Source organism: Mus musculus, chromosome 13 (assembly GCF_000001635.26).
Source record: "Mus musculus strain C57BL/6J chromosome 13, GRCm38.p6 C57BL/6J".
NCBI classification, from domain to species: domain Eukaryota; kingdom Metazoa; phylum Chordata; class Mammalia; order Rodentia; family Muridae; genus Mus; species Mus musculus.
In genome coordinates, this window is record NC_000079.6 from 55,416,697 (window position 1) to 55,436,287 (window position 19,591).

The 19,591-nt window shown below is 48.4% G+C and overlaps 1 protein-coding gene across 1 annotated transcript; it reads right to left on the reverse strand.

The window, feature by feature from the left end:
* Positions 1 to 1,261: 1,261 nt before the first annotated feature.
* F12 (coagulation factor XII (Hageman factor)) lies at positions 1,262 to 10,108 on the reverse strand. Its single transcript, NM_021489.3, has 14 exons — positions 10,016 to 10,108; positions 9,607 to 9,664; positions 5,977 to 6,076; positions 5,710 to 5,780; positions 5,271 to 5,381; positions 5,057 to 5,188; positions 4,829 to 4,933; positions 4,547 to 4,712; positions 4,279 to 4,451; positions 3,953 to 4,175; positions 3,651 to 3,787; positions 3,421 to 3,564; positions 1,656 to 1,804; positions 1,262 to 1,570 (listed from the first exon to the last, which is right to left on the reverse strand). The coding sequence occupies exons 1-14, from the start codon at positions 10,070 to 10,072 to the stop codon at positions 1,403 to 1,405; spliced, it is 1,794 nt and encodes a 597-aa protein (NP_067464.2). The 5' UTR covers positions 10,073 to 10,108; the 3' UTR covers positions 1,262 to 1,402.
* Positions 10,109 to 19,591: the final 9,483 nt, after the last annotated feature.

A 19,591-nucleotide genomic window follows, 5' to 3' on the forward strand; every position in this document is an offset into this window, starting at 1 on the left:
GAGTTTTATCACCAGAGCCCCCACAAAGGCAGAAGGAGAGAACTGGCTCCACAGAGTTGTGCTCTGACCTTCACACCACACTGTGACACACTCATAACACAAACCACATTTTTTTCTTTTTTTTTTTAAGATTTATTTATTTATTTATTTATTTATTACATGTAAGTACACTGTAGCTGTCTTCAGACGCTCCAGAAGAGGGCATCAGATCTCATTACGGATGGTTGTGAGCCACCATGTGGTTGCTGGGATTTGAACTCCAGACCTTCAGAAGAGCAGTTGGGTGCTCTTACCCACTGAGCCATCTCACCAGCCCCATTTTTTTTTCTTAATTAAAAAAAAAAAAAAAAGCCAGACATGGTGGCTTGTACTTAAACCTGTCACTCATGAAGCAAGGGGATCTGTACAAGTTCAAGGCTACCTAGCAAGTCACAGGCCAGACAAAAGCTATGCAGTAAGATGCTGTGCAAAGATGGGTGTAAGGACGGGGAGTGTAGCGCAGTCAGTACAGTGCAGTTGACAGAGGGCCTGGCTAGACCAAGAACAAAGTTTTGGGATTGATCCCCCTGCACCACATAAACTGGGTGATTGTATAGGCCTATAATTTCGGCATTAGGACGACAGATATCTCAATAAATCAATAAACAGAAGGACATTTTTAAAAGCAAGAAATGTACTCATCTGGACAACTAGGCTCCTCTCCTGCAAGGGAACTACAAACCTCGCTTTGGAGTCACCGCATCCCCGAAGGCTCTGGCTGGCTGGCTCCTAACCCAGCTTGTACTTAGAGGCATCAGATGCAGCCTCAGATTTTCCTTGACACCAACTTGCACCACCATGCCAGGCTTAAAGTTCAAAACAAACAAACAAAACCCACACAACCCAACACAACCCCTCCCCCTTCTTTTAATGGTGGTGCTGGGATCTAACCCAGGGCCTCTCACACATGCTCAGCAGCTACTATCCGCACCACGATTCCCGTCTGGAACACTCTTAACTACAGTTCCCAACCTCTATTGCATAAGGAATCACCCGTAGCGTTTTAAAAATATGCCAAGACTGCCTTCTCCCTAGAGTCCAGTTAATTGACCTCAGGTGGACTTGAACATGGGCGGCAAAAGCTCACCCAAAGTAAGGATGAGAAAATATGGTGGTCCGGACAAGAGTCTACGCCTCTTATGCTGACATCTGGCTAGTTGCCTTGTCCAGGCAACGAGGGAGTTGGCTTACCTGTGCTCCCACTTGACGTTTCAAGACAGAATTCTGAGGAACGTTTTCAAAGCACTTTATTGAGTTTCTGTGCCCCCAGTGTCGGGGCACTAGCTTCACTGTGACCCAGCATGCCACATTCATCGTCCCATCCCAAGGAGCACACAAGGAGGGAAGGATAAAGCCTGGTTAGTTATGAAGCAATATGCTTCTGGATCCAAGCCAGGTAGTTGGCCACGTCTGTGTAGACTCCGGGCTTGTTGCGGTCACCACAGCCGGAGCCCCAGCTGATGACTCCGCGCAGGGTGAGCTGATGTTCTGCAGTTCCTTCCTCACACACCAGAGGGCCCCCGGAGTCACCCTGGGTGGGGAACAGGCAGCACGTGGTTCTTGCCTTATGCTTGACAGGCAGGGACCAAGGTACCTACCAGGACCCCAGGGCTGACCTGGCAGGCATCGGTGCCTCCCTCCAAGAAGCCAGCGCAAAGCATCCCAGGGAGAATGGCGTCTCCGTGCACGTTAGAGTTGGAGCAGCGATCCAGGGCGATAAAGGGAACCTGTGCCTCCTGCAGGAAGGTGGAGTATTCTTCAGCCCCTGCAAATCAGAGGGGAGGACCTGAGCTTGCTGCGTGGGCCAGGCTACCAGACAATTCCCCACCTACTCCGCTTTGCTCCCTCACAGCAAGCCTGAGTGATAGGGACCTGCCAATAAGTATTTCATGGCAAGGACACTGAAGCCCAGAGAAGAGCAGGGCTTAAAACACAGGAAGCACTTCCTATCCTCTTCCACACAGTGGCTCAGAACCTGGCTCCCAGAATAGTTCTCTCCATTGTCTCCATTGCTCCAGCATGGGGACAAAGTCCTGGTTAAGCCTTTATAATTTGGAGCCCAAAAGAAGCACAAGACAGTTCAAGTCTCCCTGTAATCCTTGTGCTGGGTTACTGTCTGTCAATTTGACGCACTCAAGAGTCATCTAGGGGGGGAAGGAACCTCACCCGAAGAGATGCCTCCAGAAGATTGGCCTAGGGCAATATCTGTAGGGCATTTTCTTTTTTTTTTTTTTTAAAGATTTATTTATTAATTATATGTAAGTACACTGTAGCTGTCTTCAGACACTCCAGAAGAAGGCGCCAGATCTCGTTACAGATGGTTGTGAGCCACCATGTGGTTGCTGGGATTTGAACTCTGGACCTTCGGAAGAGCAGTCGGGTGCTCTTACCCACTGAGCCATCTCACCAGCCCCGGGCATTTTCTTGATTAATGGTTGATGTGAAAGGGCCCCGCCCACTGTGAGTGATGCCGCCCTGAACAGGTGGGCCTGGATTGTGTAAGAAAGAAACTGAGCCAGAAAGGTGCAAGCCTTTAATCCCAGCACTTGGGAGGCAAAGGCAGATGGAGTGCTTAAGGTTGAAGGCAGCCTGGTCTACAGAGCTGGACAGCTCCTGGACAGCTCCCGGACAGCTGGGACTACACAGAGAAACCCTGCCTTCAAAACAAAAAACAAAAACAAAACAAGAGGAAGAGGGGGAGAAAGAGGAGGAGGAGGAAGAGGAAGAGGAAGAGGAAGAGGAAAAGAGAAAAGCAAAGCAAAGTAAGCAAGCCGCAAGGTGTTGGGGGCTAGCTCAGAGGTTAAGAGCTCTTGCTGTTCTTGCAGAGGGCCTTGGTTCCGTTCCCAGCCCCCACACCGTGGTTTTTAACCTGTATTACAGATCTGGCTTCCCCTGTACCAGATGTACATATGGTGCACACATATGCTTGTAGGCAGACTCACATGCACATAAAATAAAAATAAGTGAATTTTTTAAAAAGAAAGCTGAACAAGCCATGAAGAGAAAGGCAGCAAGGAGTGTCCCTTTCCGTTTCCTGCCTCAGTTCCTGCCTCCACTCCCTGTTGTGGCTTCCTCAATGGTGGACAGCAAGAAACCCTGCAACCTCGGAAGCCAAATAAAACCTTTCCTGCCTAAGCTGGATTTGGTCATGGTGTTTAACGCCACAATAGAAGGCAAAAAACTAGAACAAACCTCAAGGGGCTCTGGAATCTCGACAGAGAATTCTAGAATCTGGGAAAGTCACGCTACAGAGACAAGGGCTCTGTGCGTTTTTTACAACTGTCATGTCAGTGAAACTTGTCCCCCAGATTCATCGGGGCGTACCAACTGCGCTCCTAGATAACCAAAAGTCTCCAACCAGCGCCCAACAGTTGTGCCTACCCTCGAACTGGTGACCCCAGCCGGCCACCTCGCAGAGCACTGTCTCAGAGGGTGGGGCCGCGCCGCTGGGTAGACACACAGGCTGAACGTGAGGTGACAGGATCGCGCAACTGTTGGTTTTGCTTTCCTGCAGGCGCAGCAGAGCTACCCCGAGAGGCAAAGGTTAGATGGCGACATAGGGCCCCAGCCCTCCGCCATCCTTTCTCCCTATCCCTGTAGGGCCACCCCACCCAAGTCGTGCTGGTAGGTGATGGAGGAGAAGCCCTCGTGAAGGCGGTAGGAGCGCACAGCCAGAGTCTGGCACCACTCGCAGCTCTGGTTGTGGCGATCTTGACCAAGTACCACTGTCAGTTCCTCGGGCGCTGGCCTGCAGTCGGGTGGGGGACAGGCAGCAGGCTCAGACCGGCTACAAATGCTCTGGGGGTGCCTTAGTTTCCAACCCCTCGAGGGAGCTCAAGAATGGCGGGCAGGGAAAGAGTAGGGTGCGGGTACGGTAGGAGCGGTCTAGGGGGTCACCGAGGGTGGCACTTGCCGATTCTGCAGGCAGTGAGCCGCGGTCAGCACCCAACAGGGGGCGATGAGACTGCCCGCGCAGAAGTTGTTACCCCAGTACAGTGCAGCGATGTAGGGGTGCGACCCAGGCAGAGCCACTAGTCCGCCCACCACGCGCATGAACGAGGACAGTCCCTTGCGGAACCTCTGTCCGCAGCCCATCGTGTTGGTCTTGGACAGAGAAGTCTGATGATCGGTCGAGTCTGTGGAAGGAGAGACTGGCTGAGGCCATGGATACCTGGCACGGGCTGCCAGGAATAAGAGAGACCCATGTCCTCTGCGCCGGGACCCCCTCCTCTGCCTAACCATTTGGTGCATGGGACAGAGATGGTGCCTGGGACGGGGACTCCTCCTGACTCTCAGGGACAACTAGAGGTGCAAACGTTGGCGTCTGGCACTGCTCCAGGCCGCAATAGTCCCAGCTCAGCCTGTCGCCACTCCAGACGAAGCACCATGGACGTGTGTCATTATCTGGGTTCCTGCAATCTCAAGAGGGAGCACTGTTAGAACGTGGGGAGGCCCTCGAGGACCCTAAGAGAAAGCAAGTTCCCCTGCCCGGTCCCTTCTCGCGAACCGGCAAAATGCGTGGTGGCCCAGGCCCCAGCTTAGCGCTTGCTTCTCAGTCATGTTCCGGTAGGTGGCCTCCACGGTCCACCGCTGACATGGCGCACCCGATTGCGTAGTTCCAGCCTGGCCCCGGTAGCTGAGCCCCCTGCCTTCATAGCAGGTCGCCCAAAGGTCTAGAGAAAGAGAGATGGCTCCCTGCAGTCGGCGGATGAGTCTGTTGGAGCCCTCTGGTTCACTTCCATTCTCTCTATCCACCTCCGCAAGCCTTTCCACACGGGGTCTTACTCACCCAAGTCGCAAAAATATCCAGTGTAGCCTGTAGGGCAACGGCACAGTGGGTGGTCCTCCACGAGGAGGCAGCTGCCCCCATTAAGGCACGGATTGATGCTGCAGGCTGGGGGTGGGGTGGGGAGAGGTGCAAACTGAGCCTTACCTGTGTACATCATTGCACCCAGCCTTCTACCAGGGGTTCCTGACTCTCTGCCCTCCTCCCCACAGTCCCTGCACACCCACTTACCCTGGCTGGCCACCGGCTTGCAGTGAGCCTCAGAACCTTTGCACTCGCACCTGGCCACACCTCCTGGCCCCGTTCTAAACCATAGCTCATTCTCGTGGAAGAACTTGAGAAGCTGAGGCTCAAAGCATTTCTCTGGGGACACAAGGAAGTCAATGGGACCATGGCAAAGCACCGGGTCTCCAGGGACATCTTGCTGGGAGGCAGTTCCTCTTACCTTTCTGGCAATGTTTCCCAGTGAGGTGTTCAGGGCAGAGACAGTGTGGCCCATTGGGGGTGTTGATACATGTCCCTCCTTTGTGGCACGGGTTGTGTTTGCTGCAATGGTCTGAGAGGTAGATAACAAGAGCGAAGCACTTCCGGAGTCGGAAGGACATATGTAGGGACCAATACCCTGCCTGCACCTGCTTGTCATCAAACCATAGAACCCCAAGCTTCTAGACCCTCAAGCTCATCTGGACAATGGTGGCCTCTTTCCCCAGAATTCTTCCTCTGACTTTTGAAAGAATGCTGTAAGAGAAGGAAAAGGGCGGGGCCCAGAATCCCAAGTGTTTGGCATCTGATGATGCTTAGTAGGTGAGTAGGTGTGTGGGAACGGAGTGAGCAGCAAGACACACACAGCCTTGAGCCACCCGGGGCCTGCATGCCATACATACCTTTCACTTTCTTGGGCTCCAAGCAGTATCCCCATTGCTGATCTTCATCAAAGTTGGGGGTGGTAGCACACCTGGGGGATAGATGAGGTTTCCCTGCAGTGCCTGAGGCTGGCTAGGCTAGCCTTGCTTCACACACACACACAAACACACACACACACACACACACACACACACACACACCTTTTGACCAAACACGATGCTTAGATAGCTAGACAGAGTCCATTTCATCCAGCCCCCTCCCCCAACCCCTATTAGAAAATGTCTTACCAGGGGCGGGAGCCTGGCCGCCTTTTGTGGATGCATTTGTGGTGTAGCTGACGGTGGTACTGAAAGGGAAAATGGCAGAGCCTCCCATCCACAGTGAGAACTGTAGGAACACCACACCTCAGAGCCCTGCCCTGAGACCCAGCTGCCCACCCTCTGCCTCACAGGGCCTGATTTGGAAAAAGGTCAGCTATGCATTCAAGACTGCATCCTGCTTAGAAAGTAGGCTTCTAGAGTCAGACAGCTGGAATAGATATCTGACCCTGAGCAAGTCTGAAACACAGGTGCATGTCACAAAGTTGAGCTCATTAAAGATTTAGGTCACACGCCTTTCATCCCAGAATTTGGGAGGCTGAGGCAGGCGGATCTCTGTGAGTTCAAGGCCAGCCTGGTCTACAGAATGAGTTCCAGGACAGCCAGGTCTATTACACAGAGATAGCCTGTCTACAAAACAAACAAACAAACAAACAAACAAACAAACAAACAAACAAACACTTAGGTCCCTTGGCCATTTTTGGCTTAGTAAACTGGCAACAGTAATGCAACTGCCAATCCTCACTGACTTTATATTTGTGAACCTGCCTGCTTTGTTTTGTTTTGTTTTTTGTTTTGTTCCCCCACCCCCACCCCCAAGACAGGGTTTCTTTGTGTAGCCCTGGCTGTCCTGGAACTCACTGTGTAGACCAGGCTGGCCTCAAACTCAGAAATTCACCTGCCTCTGCCTGCCAAGTGCTGGGATTAAAGGCACCCCCCCACCACTGCCCCTGCCTGCTTTGTAAACATTTATTTGTAAGCCCCCTCCAACCCAATACTTGTGACTCAGGCTGAGGATATAGGTCAGTCGTGTAGTGCTTGCTCACAAGTCAGCACAAGGCCAAAGAAAGCCAAAGAAACTGCCAACGTTCACAGTGCCTTCATGATCTTTATGGAATTGAATGGGTCAGTGAAAGATGCTCGAACACACACACATACACACACATGTACTTGCACACACACACGCACACATATACACACATACACACACACAAACACACACACATATGTACATACACATACACACATGCACTTGCACACACACATACACACACACTTCTTTTTAAAGAGGGCCAGAGTTTTAACTCAGTGGCCAAGCATTTGCCTGGCATACACAAGGCTCTAGGTTCGATCCTCAGTACTTCAGGGAGACAGAGTGGTTCTATGTGTATGCCCAAGTGTTACCTGAGGCTCCTACTTGCAAGAACACAAGAAGTTGTATGCGCCTTATGAAGAAAACGTGTCAGGGACACCTTGTCAGGCAGGCAGTAATAGTGGCATCGGCCATTAGATTAGTGTTTAAGGGATCAACAACATGCACACTGAATAATGTCTTTAAACAGAATCCAGATGTAACAAGATTACATGCTAATGATTGGTGAAAATGTCATAGCCAGAGGCTCACGGAACCTAATTTGTGAACGGAATCACTGAATTTGTGAACTTGATGTTCATGGTAGCTGAGAAAAGTATAGTTAATCATAAGAAATAATTATTGGGGCTGGCGAGATGGCTCAGTGGTTAAGAGCGCCGACTGCTCTTCCGAAGGTCCCGAGTTCAAATCCCAGCAACCACATGGTGGCTCACAACCATCCGTAACAAAATCTGATGCCCTCTTCTGGAGTATCTGAGGACAGCTACAGTGTACTTACATATAATAAATAAATAAATCTTAAAAAAAAAAAGAAATAATTATTGGGGCTATGGGAGGGTTTGGAGGGAAGAAAGGGAGGGGGATGATATGATTATATATATGTATATATATATGTGTATATATATATGTGTATATATATATATACGTATACACACACACACACACATATATATGTGTATATATATATATATATATATATATATATATATATTGTTTTTGTTTTCGAGACAGGGTTTCTCTGTGTAGCCCTGGCTGTCCTGGAACTCACTGTGTAGAGCAGGCTGGCCTCGAACTCAGAAATCTGCCTGCCTCTGCCTCCCAAGTGCTAGGATTAAAGGCATGTGCCACCACTGCCCAGTGATGTAATTATATTATAATCTCAAAGAGAAAATGAAAAAGAAATCACTGTCTACTTCAGGGGAACACCGTGAGGCTTAGTGGCAATGCTTGGGACATTGAGTCCAGGACTCAGTAGGTGCTCAACAAATGTGTTTTGTTTCTTCCTCTTCTTCTTCTTCTTCTTCTTCTTCTTCTTCTTCTTCTTCTTCTTCTTCTTCTTCTTTTCTCCTTTTAGTGGCAATTTAGCAACAGGGTGATAGAGAGAGGGAAGGGTCCTAGAACTTGGAGACAGGGGGCCATGGTGGGTCAGGTTGAAAGGGACAGCAGCTGATTGGCTTAGAGTGGTTAGGACAGAAGCCTGGAGGGTCACACTGAGTTGGGCTTCAGTGAGAGACATCACACTACAAGCCTCAGCTTGACCCCACAGACAAGGCTCACTGTGGTAGAGTTCTGTACTCACAAGTCCTATAGCAGGGTTTGGGGCAGGATGGGGGTGGAACCCTTCACCTAAGTCAAATTTACTAAAAGTTAAGATTTTTTTTCTTGGGCTGGAAAAATGGCTCAGCATTTGAGATCTACTGTCTGTTCTTGTAGAGGTCCTGAGTTCAACTCCCAGCAACCACATGGTGGCTCACAGCTATCTGTAATGAGATCTGATACCCTCTTCTGGCATACAGGTGTACATGCAGATAGAACACTCATACATAAAATAAATAAATAAATCTTTAAAAAAGAATTGTTCTTTCTTTAATTAATTAATTATTTACTATATGTGTTGCTGTCTTCAGACAGACCAGAAAAAGGCATCAGATCCCAGTACAGATAGATGGTTGTGAGCCACCATGTGGTTGTTGGGAATTGAACTCAGGACCTCTGGAAGAGCAGCCAGTGCTCTTAACCTCTGAGTTATCTCTCCAGCTTAAGAAAGAATTTTTTCTTTAAAATTAAAAAAAAAAGGAATTTTTTCCCCTCACAGTGCTGCAGACCAAACCCAGGTGTGTGTGCGTGCATGTTGGGCAAGTGCTCTGCCAGTGAGCTATGCCCTAGCCTAAGAGCTAACATGTTAGGGCATTTTCCTGGCAGCAGCATCTACAACAATGAGGAACCCTTTCTCCTCAGCAACCCGTCTAACTTTTCAGACAGGGAAAAATGAAGCAGAGAGTAAACTCACAAGTGAGAAAGTTAGGGTTTGGAGACAACTTGGGGTGTCTGTGATCTTGGGTGAGTCTAAAGCTCTGTTCTGGCTCCCATCGCCCACTGAAGCTCTGAACTCTACCGGTTATGTCTGACATTCTCCAGGAGTGTTGAAAGGAAAGGGAGGAAGATGGGGAAACTGGCGAGCACTTGTTGGTGTGCAGGTGTGATGACATCATCAGATGACATCATCTCCAACACTACAGAGTACCTGCCAGGCTCTAACACAGGCATCCAGGACAGCCCAAGCCTGGCACTCCGGGCACACATCTGAATCTGTAGGCACCCAGGTTTAAATGTCAACGGAACAGCTTGGCTCAGGATCCCTCCTTGCTCCAGAGGCCTGAGACCACGCAGGCTAAAGCACAGCCATCCCCACAGAGTAGATTAGGAAAAGAGGCCAGATCACTTACCCACTGTGGGCCCATCAGGTGCGTCCTTAAATTTCTTGGAGTCTTTCCATGGTGGAGCCTATAGGAGAGAGAAGGCAGGAACATTGCCCACAATGTTAGACTTCCCTTGATCCTATAGGCCTCAACCTCCTGCCACCTCGCCAAAGTACAGGATTTCCTCACAAAGTGTAGCCTTCCTTTCTCTTCTCATTGACTCCCCCACAAAAGTAGCCTGTGTCCTCACATCCACCAGCATGGGCTGCTACCTCCTTTGTTTGGATCTTCTGGGCTAGCTGTGCCTTCCCCCAACCCCCACCCCCACCACAAGTCTCTCAGTCACCTGAACTAGCAGGTGACAGGCAGAGGCTAAATCCGGAACAGGGACCCCTCACTGCCACTCTGGCTCAATCCCAGTGTCCACCGTCCTCACCGAAAGTGTCAGATCCAGACTCATCAGCAGAGACCCCAGGAACAACAGAGCCGTCATGGCGTCTGCCGATGGCCCCGCTGCCTGCCCAGGAGTGAGGATCAATAGATGCGGGCAAAGGTCTCAGAAGCTTCAGAGGTAGAGATTGGTCAAGCTTGCTCCTGGGTCTGAGGAGCAAGGGCTTCATGGGAGACCCAGCAGAACAGCGCTGTAGAAGTGTTTTGAGCAGGGAGTCACTGGTGGGAGTAGCGGACTGAAGAGTTAGGTTCCTGCCCTCCATTTTCCTGACTTTACTAGGATGGTGTTCCAGGTCCTGTTGAGGGTAAGGTAAGAATGATGGGACAAAACCTGCTTTCAGAATCTTACAGAATGCTTATGTGACCTTCCTTCATGCAGCTTCCTTCTGCTGTGTGACCAATTACCACACTCTGAGCACCCTAAAACAATGCCCCCCAAAACTACTTTTACGGATGCACAGACCCATGGGTAAACACTTGGTGCTGCATAGTTAGAGTTTCTGCCCAGATCATCAGAACGCTGAGGTTCAAGCTGAAGTCTCTGGAGCCTCTAAAGTGAGATCCCCCCCCAGGTCCTGGTCAGAACTCACTTCCATGTGGCTGCAGGACAGATGTCCCAGCTTCTTCTCAGCTGTCGACCACGGCTACGTGTGATTTCTACATTTCTGGCCACCTACTTCCTCTAACTTTAAAGCCAGTGTCAGGGCTGGAGGTGTCGCTCAGCAGGTATGGACTTTAGATCCAAAGGATCCAGGCTCTATTCCCATCTACCTACAGGAGGGCTCAGAGCTGTCTATAACTCCAATTCCAGGGGTTCTGATTGCCTCTTCTGGACTCTGCAGGTATCAGGCATGCACATGGTGCATGGGCATGCATGAGGGAAAACATTGTACATAGAATAAATAAATTAATTTTAAGAATTAAAAGCAATAAAACAGAGGGTGGAGCAGAGAATGTCCCTGCATTGAATTGCTTCACACTGTGTCTGCTTTGCCAGGAAACTTCTGGTCCCTTTTCAGGGCTCATCCGATTGGGTCAGGCCCATCAAGGATACTCCCACAGAGTGAGAGTCCATGGCGGTACATGATTTTACTGCCATGATGCAAAGGCAGGTAGGTCTGTATGAGTTCGAGGCCAGCCAGCTGTCTACACAGTGAGTTCTGGTTAGTCAGGGCTGTGTAGCCAGACTCAATATGGGCCCTTAATCACAGTTGCAAATTCTTTTCCTCTGGAGACACTATGTTTCTCAGGTTGACTTAATTGTGATTCTCCTGCCTGCTTCAGCCTCCCTAATTTCCTGTGCCACCATGGCCACCTACATCGGCAAATTCTCTTACAAAAGGACTGGGGATGTGGCTCCTCGGTGGAAGCATGAGACTCAGTGGCAGAATGCTCGCCTAGGATGCATGGCCTTGATTCCCGGTGCCTCAAGGAAATATTTTACAAAATAACCTCAATCACGGTCAACTTGGGTCACTGGGAGCAGGCAGAAATACACAGGGATGATGATCTCGCTGTCATCTCAGAATTGTACTCTTTCCAGAGTGAAGTGCTAAATCAAAGGGCATTGCCTTGTCTTACAGCTGAAGTGCTGGGCAGAAGGTGGGGAGCAGGACACTGTGGCTTTTTCTACCCAGCATTTATTTTGCTCAGTAGGAACCAACCCTCCCTCCCTCCCTCCCTCCCTCCCTCCCTCCCTCCCTCCCTCCCTTCCTCCCTCCCTCCCTCCCTTCCTCCCTCCCTCCCTCCCTCCCTCCTGGGCTTCCAGAGTTGCCAGTGGTACCTTCTTAGTTCAAGAGCCAGAGCATGGCATCTCTAGACTACAACTGAGAAATAAGCTTTCGTCTGCCTCCTGAATGCAGGGATTAAAGGCAAGTGCCACCAGCCCCAACCCCCACCCCCACCCCCTTACCCTCCCTTACTAGGGTCTGGGATTGTTAGTGGGCATCTACCACTGATCCGGGTTGGTGGGCATCTATCACTGGTCTGGGACAGTCTGAGAAGAAAAAGCCAAGCAACCAGGGAAGAGAGGGTGGGGAATCTTCATAGGTGATTTCATTTTATAGACAATAAAGGCAGACTATAACAGGTTCCTGGTGCTCCAGGAAGAGAGGAAGGCTGTGATCAGCTTTGCAAGGCCTTGCAAGACCGGAGGAACAACGGGACACTTATTCAACTTTTGGTTTCAAAAGGGACTTTTGGTGATTGCCACTAGGACGTGAAGACAGTGTTATGGGTCTGGGGTCATTCAGAGACTCGCCAGTCTGACCATTAATACATTCTAACAAAGAAGAGGCTTTTATTCAGATACTGGCTCCATCCAGGTCCGTATTTGCAAGTTGGGATTCCCTAATGCAGCACCCAGCTACCTCAGTCAAGGGTTTATAAAGGCAAGGAATACAAAGTTACAATTTGTTCTGGGCCAAGCAGAGGGTCCTCTGGAGCAAAACAAGCTCATTTATAGAAACCAAAATAGTTGTAAAAACAAATTCTAAGCCTTAACCACTCTTAACGCTTTATAGTTTTCTTAAGCACAGACATTTTAAACTTTTAAACATAAAATTAACTGCCATCATAACGTTAGCCATCACAAAAGCAAGGCCGAGCCACATAGCAGAGCCGACCAAAGTGAAAGAAACCGGTCAGTCCGGGGTTGTACCAGGACAGACCTTGGCCCCAGGACCTGACCCTATGACCACATCCTCCCGGGGAGGGGCCAGAACTCTAGGGAAGAGGAACTGGTTTGTACCATAGAGGGCGTGGTTTTTTTCTTTGTTTTTGCAAGAGGGACTTGATCTAGAGTGACCTAACTTTGCTATTTCCCTGCCTCCACCTCCTAATTACGGGAATTACAGAAGTGTATTTACCACAGCAAGCTAAGAGGGTTTTGCAGTAGGAAAGGAGGGAAGGGCTACAAGGTTATGCAGGAGCCTAAATTCAGCCAGTCCAAGAAGGACTGTGGTGAGCACAGGGCTCCGTATGGGAAGTGGGCGTTGTATCATGAGGTGCATGTGTAGGGTGTAAGGTCCAAGCACACACCTCAGGGTTTGAAAACTCACCAAACCTTACCAATCCCCTCCCTAGAAATTTCCACCCTGGAAAACTCCACCACCAAGAAAGCTTGCCTCCCACTCCGTTTCCTGCTGTTTCTCCACCAAGGAAAGGCAGCCACCTTCTTGTATCTCTCCCAATAAATCTCTTGTGTGAGGTTTGTTGTGCAATGTGACATTGTGATGTTCCTTGGTTACTGAATCCAGGATACCTTTCCCCTGAGAGCTATAACATATCATGGATGCTCCTGGCCATTTGGGGGCTTACAGTCTGTCATTGTCAACTCTCCAGCCCCTGGAAAAGTACAAACCAGTCATCAGTCAATACAAGAGGCCTAGCATAGCTGGGCAGTGATGGTGCACACCTTTAATCCCAGCACTTGGGAGGCAGAGGCAGGTGGATTTCTGAGTTTGAGGCCAGCCTGGTCTACAAAGTGAGTTCTAGGACAGCCAGGGCTACACAGAGAAACCCTGTCTCAGAAGAAAAAAAAAAAAAAAAAAAAGAGGCCTAGCATGAGCTAAGCACAGTGGCTCATCCCTTAAACTCAGTGTTCAGAAGGCAGATGTAGGATTCCTCTAAGTTCAGTGTGGGTCTACTATTGTGTAGCAATTCCTCTACAATGAACTATTCCTAAGACTCAGAAAGTAAACTTAAGAAGCCCAGGAAGATCCTGAAAGTTACAAGATTTATTATTTTTTTAACGATTTATTTTTATTTATATGAGTACACTGCAGCTATCTTCAGACACACACTAGAAGAGTGCATCAGACCCCATTACAGATGGTTGTGAGCCACCATGTGGTTGCTGGGATTTGTACTCAGGACCTCTGGAAGAGCAGTCAGTGCTCTTAACTTCTGAGCCATCTCTCCAGCCCTAAGTTACAAGATTTATAAAGTTTCACTTCCAAGGTTATAAAAGCAGTAAACAGTTGCTGGAGAGGCCACTCTCCAAGCAGCCAAGCTGCTTGCCAGCTATGCAGGGAAGCTCTAAGCATGCAGCTTCCGTGAGTCATTCCATCCCCGTGCTGGAGCAGCCTTTATGGAAATGTAGCTGCTTTTGAGTCATTTGTGTTCCTGTAAGTGACCCCTTACACATGTGTCTATAAGCAACTTCAATAAACTTACAGGTTCAGTAAACTAGACTTGGTTCAATCATTTCTTTAGCCTGTCATTGGTACCCTTGTAGTCAGAATTTTGGTTTCTTAAAAAACCCAGTTATGTGAATATGTTTTTATTTGAATCCCAGGCATGGGATAAGAGGCTGCTTCACAGCAGGTGATTGTGATTTGCCTCGTGCACTAGCCGGGGTGAAAGTTTTGCCAGCTGCAGAGTGTTTCATTCTGGGGACTCTAGAGACACTATAAATGGGAGAGCCCCAAGAGGGCCTGGGGAACGCTACTGCTCCTCTTGCTTGTTGTTGTTGTGGTTTGAAGAGAAGAAGTTGGAGCTATCCCGAAGGTGAAGAAGGCTAGACTTGCCCCAAGATCCCAACATCCTCAATCAGCAGGAACTGGTCTATTTTTGTTGGCTGAAATAGGTCTACGTCCCCTTCTCCACTAACCTCCTTTCTCTCCTACCTAGTGTTAGGGGGTTGGGAGGGACCAGGGTGGAATAAAGCTTGAGAGTGAGGGAAGGAGGGACTTATAAGAACCCAATAAAGTAGAGCAAAATCATAGAGCCAACATGCCCTGACTGTGGTGATAGACATTTGTTCATGTGTCGCCATGTTAAATCATACAACAGCTATGCAGTGAGTTTCTAGGCCATACATATAAACAAATAAGTAAATAAATAATAAAGAGGGAAGATTAGCCTGAGAGGATGCAGGGACATTCTTTTAGTAGTTTGAAAATGTCTTCAAGGATCCAGGATCCTTCCCTCTCTATTTTAGTTGTACACTGAGATTTTAGGTTAATATATAGAGTAAGAGGTTCATCATGTAGTCTTCATATATACACATGCCATTGTAGTTAGCACCCCACCCCACTACTTCCCTCCTCCACACTCTCTCTTTCCTCCTGGCTGGCTCCCTCTTCCTCTTCCTCTTCCTCCTCCTCCTCCTCCTCTTTCTTCAACAGGTTCTCACTGTTTGGCACTGACTGTCCTGGAACACACTGTGTAGACTAGACTGGCTTCAGATTTACAGGCATCCACCTGCCTCTGCCTCCTGTGTGCTAAAATTAAAGGCACTAGCTACTATGCCTGGCCCTTTTGACTCTTTTATTATCATGTTATCGCCTCTATTTTCTCTCCCTTAAGATCTTTTTTTCCTCTCAAGATTCTCTTTCTAGCTTTAACACACAGGCACACACACACACACACACACACACACCACACACACTTTTAATATGCAGATTCTGTATAGAAGCAAAAGCAAGATATCTAGATGCTTATCTTTTTGAGTCTGGTCTAACATAATGATTTTTAGTTATCACCATGTTTCCTGCAAATGTCATGGTTTTGTTGCTCTTCATAGCTGGGTTGTATATACAGACCACATTCTCTTCATCCATTCATCTCTTGACTTCCTTTCTTGGCTGTTGTGATTACTGCAGTTATAAACGTGGATGCTAAGTATCTCGGACATAGAGTATGTTGACGTAGAGTCCTCCAGGAACCCCAAGTGGTGTATCAGGGTCGTATGGTAAATCTATTTCCAGTTGTTTGAGAAACCCCCATACCGATTTCCATAGTGGCTGAACAAATTTACATTTTTACCAGCAGCGAGCAGAGCTTCCTGTTTCTCGGCTTGCACAGCAGTGTCTGTTGTGGTTTGTTTTCTTGGTGACAGCCTTTGTGACTGGGGTGACATAGAACCTCAAAGCAGCCGTCATTGTATTTCAGGATGCTTAAAGGCGGTGTGTATTTTTCCCATGTAGTTACTGGCCAGGTATACTTTTTCTCCTGAGAGCGGTCTGTTCAGTTCATTAACCCACTGACTTGATGGTTTGTTTCACTGGTGTGTGGTCTGCTGATTATTCCCTTTGCTATGCAGAAACATTTTCAAATTTATTTTATTTATTTGTTTGTTTTTTGAGACAGGGTTTCTCTGTGTAGCCATGGCTGTCCTGGACCTCTCTGTGTAGACCAGGCTGGCCTCAAACTCAGAGAGATCTGCTGCCTCTGCCTTCCAAGTGCTGGGATTACAGGGTGTACCATGGCCACCCTGCTTCCATAAACCTTTTAATTTCACTTACTTTAATTTCACGTTGTCAATCCTTAGGGTATCTTGTACTAGTTGTTTTCAGAAAGTCCTAGCCAGTGCACATATCTTAGTTTAACCTATATTTTCCTCTAACAAAATCAAAGTTTAAGGTCTCCTATTAGAGTCTTTGATCCACTTTGGATTGGTTCATCCCTGGTTTATCATGGCTCTCAGTGTGAAAATCTTCAGGCCAGCTTCCTTTATGGTCACATGATAGCTGTCGCAGTTCTAAGAATCACATCTAAGCTCACTCCCTGCTGCTTAGGTGGGAAAGCACTGGCCATGCCACCAGCTGCTGCTGAGAAGAGAGGGAGGCTCCACAAAACTGCTAAGCTGGACCTGGTGGATCATGCAGGAAGCAGAGGTGGGAGGCTCACGACCTCTCAGAATGTTGAAGCAAGGACATCACTAGGCAGGCAGCTCAGAGGGAAGGCCACTTGCCACCAGGCCTAATGGCCTGAACTTGAGCTCCTACATGGTGGACAGAGAGAACAGAATGGACCCTCACAAGTTGTTCTCTTCATGGCTACTGCCTGCACACACACACACACACACACACACAGAAAGGGAGAAAGAATGGCAAGCAAACCTCTCCTCACAACTCATTGGCCACACCTGGTCACATGACACCGGTAAACCATCTCTAGCAAAGCCTAGAGGAATTCCCATAGCTGGCTTAGAGCAATTAATCTTGGCGCTAGATCAGAGAACTCCGAATTTTAGTAGCCACTGAAGACAGGGACAGAGAGGCCTGAGACGGCATGACAGCCACAGGCACTTGCTCCTCCAATCCCCGTGCTTTCTGCTTCCTGTTCTTCCGTGGACCCTATCCATACCGGTTTCCACATGTATTCCCTGCGGTTGGCTCCGTGGAACTCACTGCAGGGCTTTCCAGTGAATTCCCTTCTGTTTATAGAGCCATTACTTGTTTGCAGAGTGGGACTCCTGCACTTCTGTAGGTGTCACACCTGACCAGCACCAAGTTCTGTTTACCCCACTGCCTGGACACAGTCATGTGTCACTTGGTAGGGACACATCCCCAGAGTCAGGCATTGGTAGCTAGCTGACAGTCAATACGTGGATGCCTCAGAATGTACCTGTGCAACCTAAGACAGCCACTAAGTCACAGACTGTGAAGGGGTCCTCAACCAAAGTGCTGTTATGCAGTACATTCTCTCACGCCCTACTGTCTCGCCAGCAAGAACACACGCGTGAGAAACCAGATCCTTCTGCAGCAACTTTATTACACCAATTTCAACATGAAGAGGAAGATCCCAAGCACCAAAAAGGCACTGTTTATATAGACCTTAGTGTGGCGTGTCCACACCTGATTGGCTGCTCTCCCAGAGCCTCATCACCACGCCCCGGGATGGGCCGTGACTTGGCACGAAAACACTCTCACACATGCGCACATTGCTTGTTTACCAATTAGGCCACGCAGGCACAGTAGAAACCGCTTCCCACATCTCCCCCTTTTTGTTTTATTAAAACAAGGCTGGTCTAGGCTTCTGCAGTTACACCCATCTGCTGTGGCCCCTGTTTTAGGTCGTTCCTCTAATGTCACAGCCTTACCTATACACCTGCACAGCTCTCCTGTCTGCATGCGGCAGGTGCATCAAAAGGCCAGGATGTTGATTAATCTATGGCCAGATTTTGATTGCTGCAAACAAGCCTCATGGGTGAAGGTAGAGGTCTGATCCCCAGTGTGCAAGCATAGGGGCCCTACACAAAACCATCCCTTGGGCTCATCACCCAGAGAAGTCTTGGCCAGCTCCCGTGTCGTTTCTCCTGGGGGAAGGAAACTAGGACACTAAACCTTCATGCAATCAGATGTGCCTTCCACAGGATGCCAACAGCAAGCTATCCTCTGTGCAGTGCTTAGCCTCGCAGCCCATGGCATAACGCAGCATTATAGGTTGGTCTGTGCACGAGGAAAGTTGCCCGTCTCTGGATACCACAGTGCTGTGTGACAATAACTGCTAGATGGCCTAGGGTGAACTCTACGAGCAAGGCCAGTCCGGTTTTAAAGAAAAATTTTAGTGGAGAAATCATGATCACCCTATCATGTGCAATGAGGAAACCTCAGCAATGTGCAAGGGCTGATCAATGATCATTGAGTCTCTCTCATCCCAGTGCAATGGATCTGCAGATCCATGGGGTGCAAGAGCAGAGAACTCAGATGCCGAACCAAATTTCAGGGGAGGCCCCTTGTTCAATGGCCACAAGTGCTTGAGTGATAACGACCTTGTCACATTTCTGTTGAGATCTAAGTTTGCAAACCAACCATAGCATAAACACTATCCCACAACATAAGGCTGCGCCAAACAATATAGCCCCCACCCACTCCTTAAAATAATAAAATACAGAGACAAGCCAAGAGGTAAAATCTCCAAGGGTCACTGGTTCCACTCTGGTCCCATTGAGGTTCAGGATCTGTATCTGCAGCCGTGTCTGCAACCTTTCCAGCTCCTACGACCAGTTCCCCTTCAGGTGATTCGATTGGCCTGTACTCTTAATAAAAGAATCATTAATATACCTAACGGGAGTAATGCTGCCCAATTAAAGATAATCTACTCTTATACACCCGTGGCTCTTGAGGAGTTTGTCATGCATAAGGCACATCCAAAAAAATATTCCTTTGCAAAAAACAAAGGCAAGGTAAAAGAATTGGAATGTACCGGTAAAGGTACTGGCCATGATCTTACTATGGCCCACAGAGGTATACTTATCCTGGTCTCAATCATCAGGAGCAAGAGGATCATCTTGGGGTTCATCTTGCTCTTTCACGGTCCTTGTCAGTGGTGTCAGGACCCAAAGTGGATTTTCTTCACCCTGTGGAAAAACACAAATAGCTCCCCAGGATCTGATTAAAATAGGATCCGGGCCATACCATTTATTATCAAGGACATTTTTCCATTTGACCATTTCCTTTGCCCTATTGGGCTCCGAACTATGACGATCAGCTGCAGAGTGACCATGCTCATCAAGATTTTAAAAATTAATAGTAAAGAGTGCCATGCAAACAGCTACTCTTGGTACTGGGGATATCGTGTCTTCCACAGTTCCCCTTCTTTGTTTTATTAAATAAGCTTTTATAGTGCGATGAGCATGTTCCACAATGCCTTGTCCTTGTAGATTGTAAGGAAGGCCAGTCAGATGTGAAACATTCATTTGATGGCAAAATTGTTGAAACTTATTAGAAACATATGCTGGCCCATTGTCAGTTTTTAGAATTTTAGGTTTACCCCAAGCACTCCATGCCTCTAGGCAGTGCTGTATTACATGTGAGGCTTTTTCACCTGTTAA

What these genes read in the sequence shown, in the direction of transcription:
- F12 (NM_021489.3), bottom strand. Translation starts at nt 10,072, where the DNA reads ATGACGGCTCTGTTGTTCCTGGGGTCTCTGCTGATGAGTCTGGATCTG. An exon ending in GGCCACCACGCATTTTGCCG is followed by an intron (nt 4,452 to 4,546) that starts GTTCGCGAGAAG and finishes TTGAGATTGCAG; the next exon opens with GAACCCAGATAATGACACAC. An exon ending in CTGGGGTCACCAGTTCGAGG is followed by an intron (nt 1,805 to 3,420) that starts GTAGGCACAACT and finishes TCTGATTTGCAG; the next exon opens with GGGCTGAAGAATACTCCACC.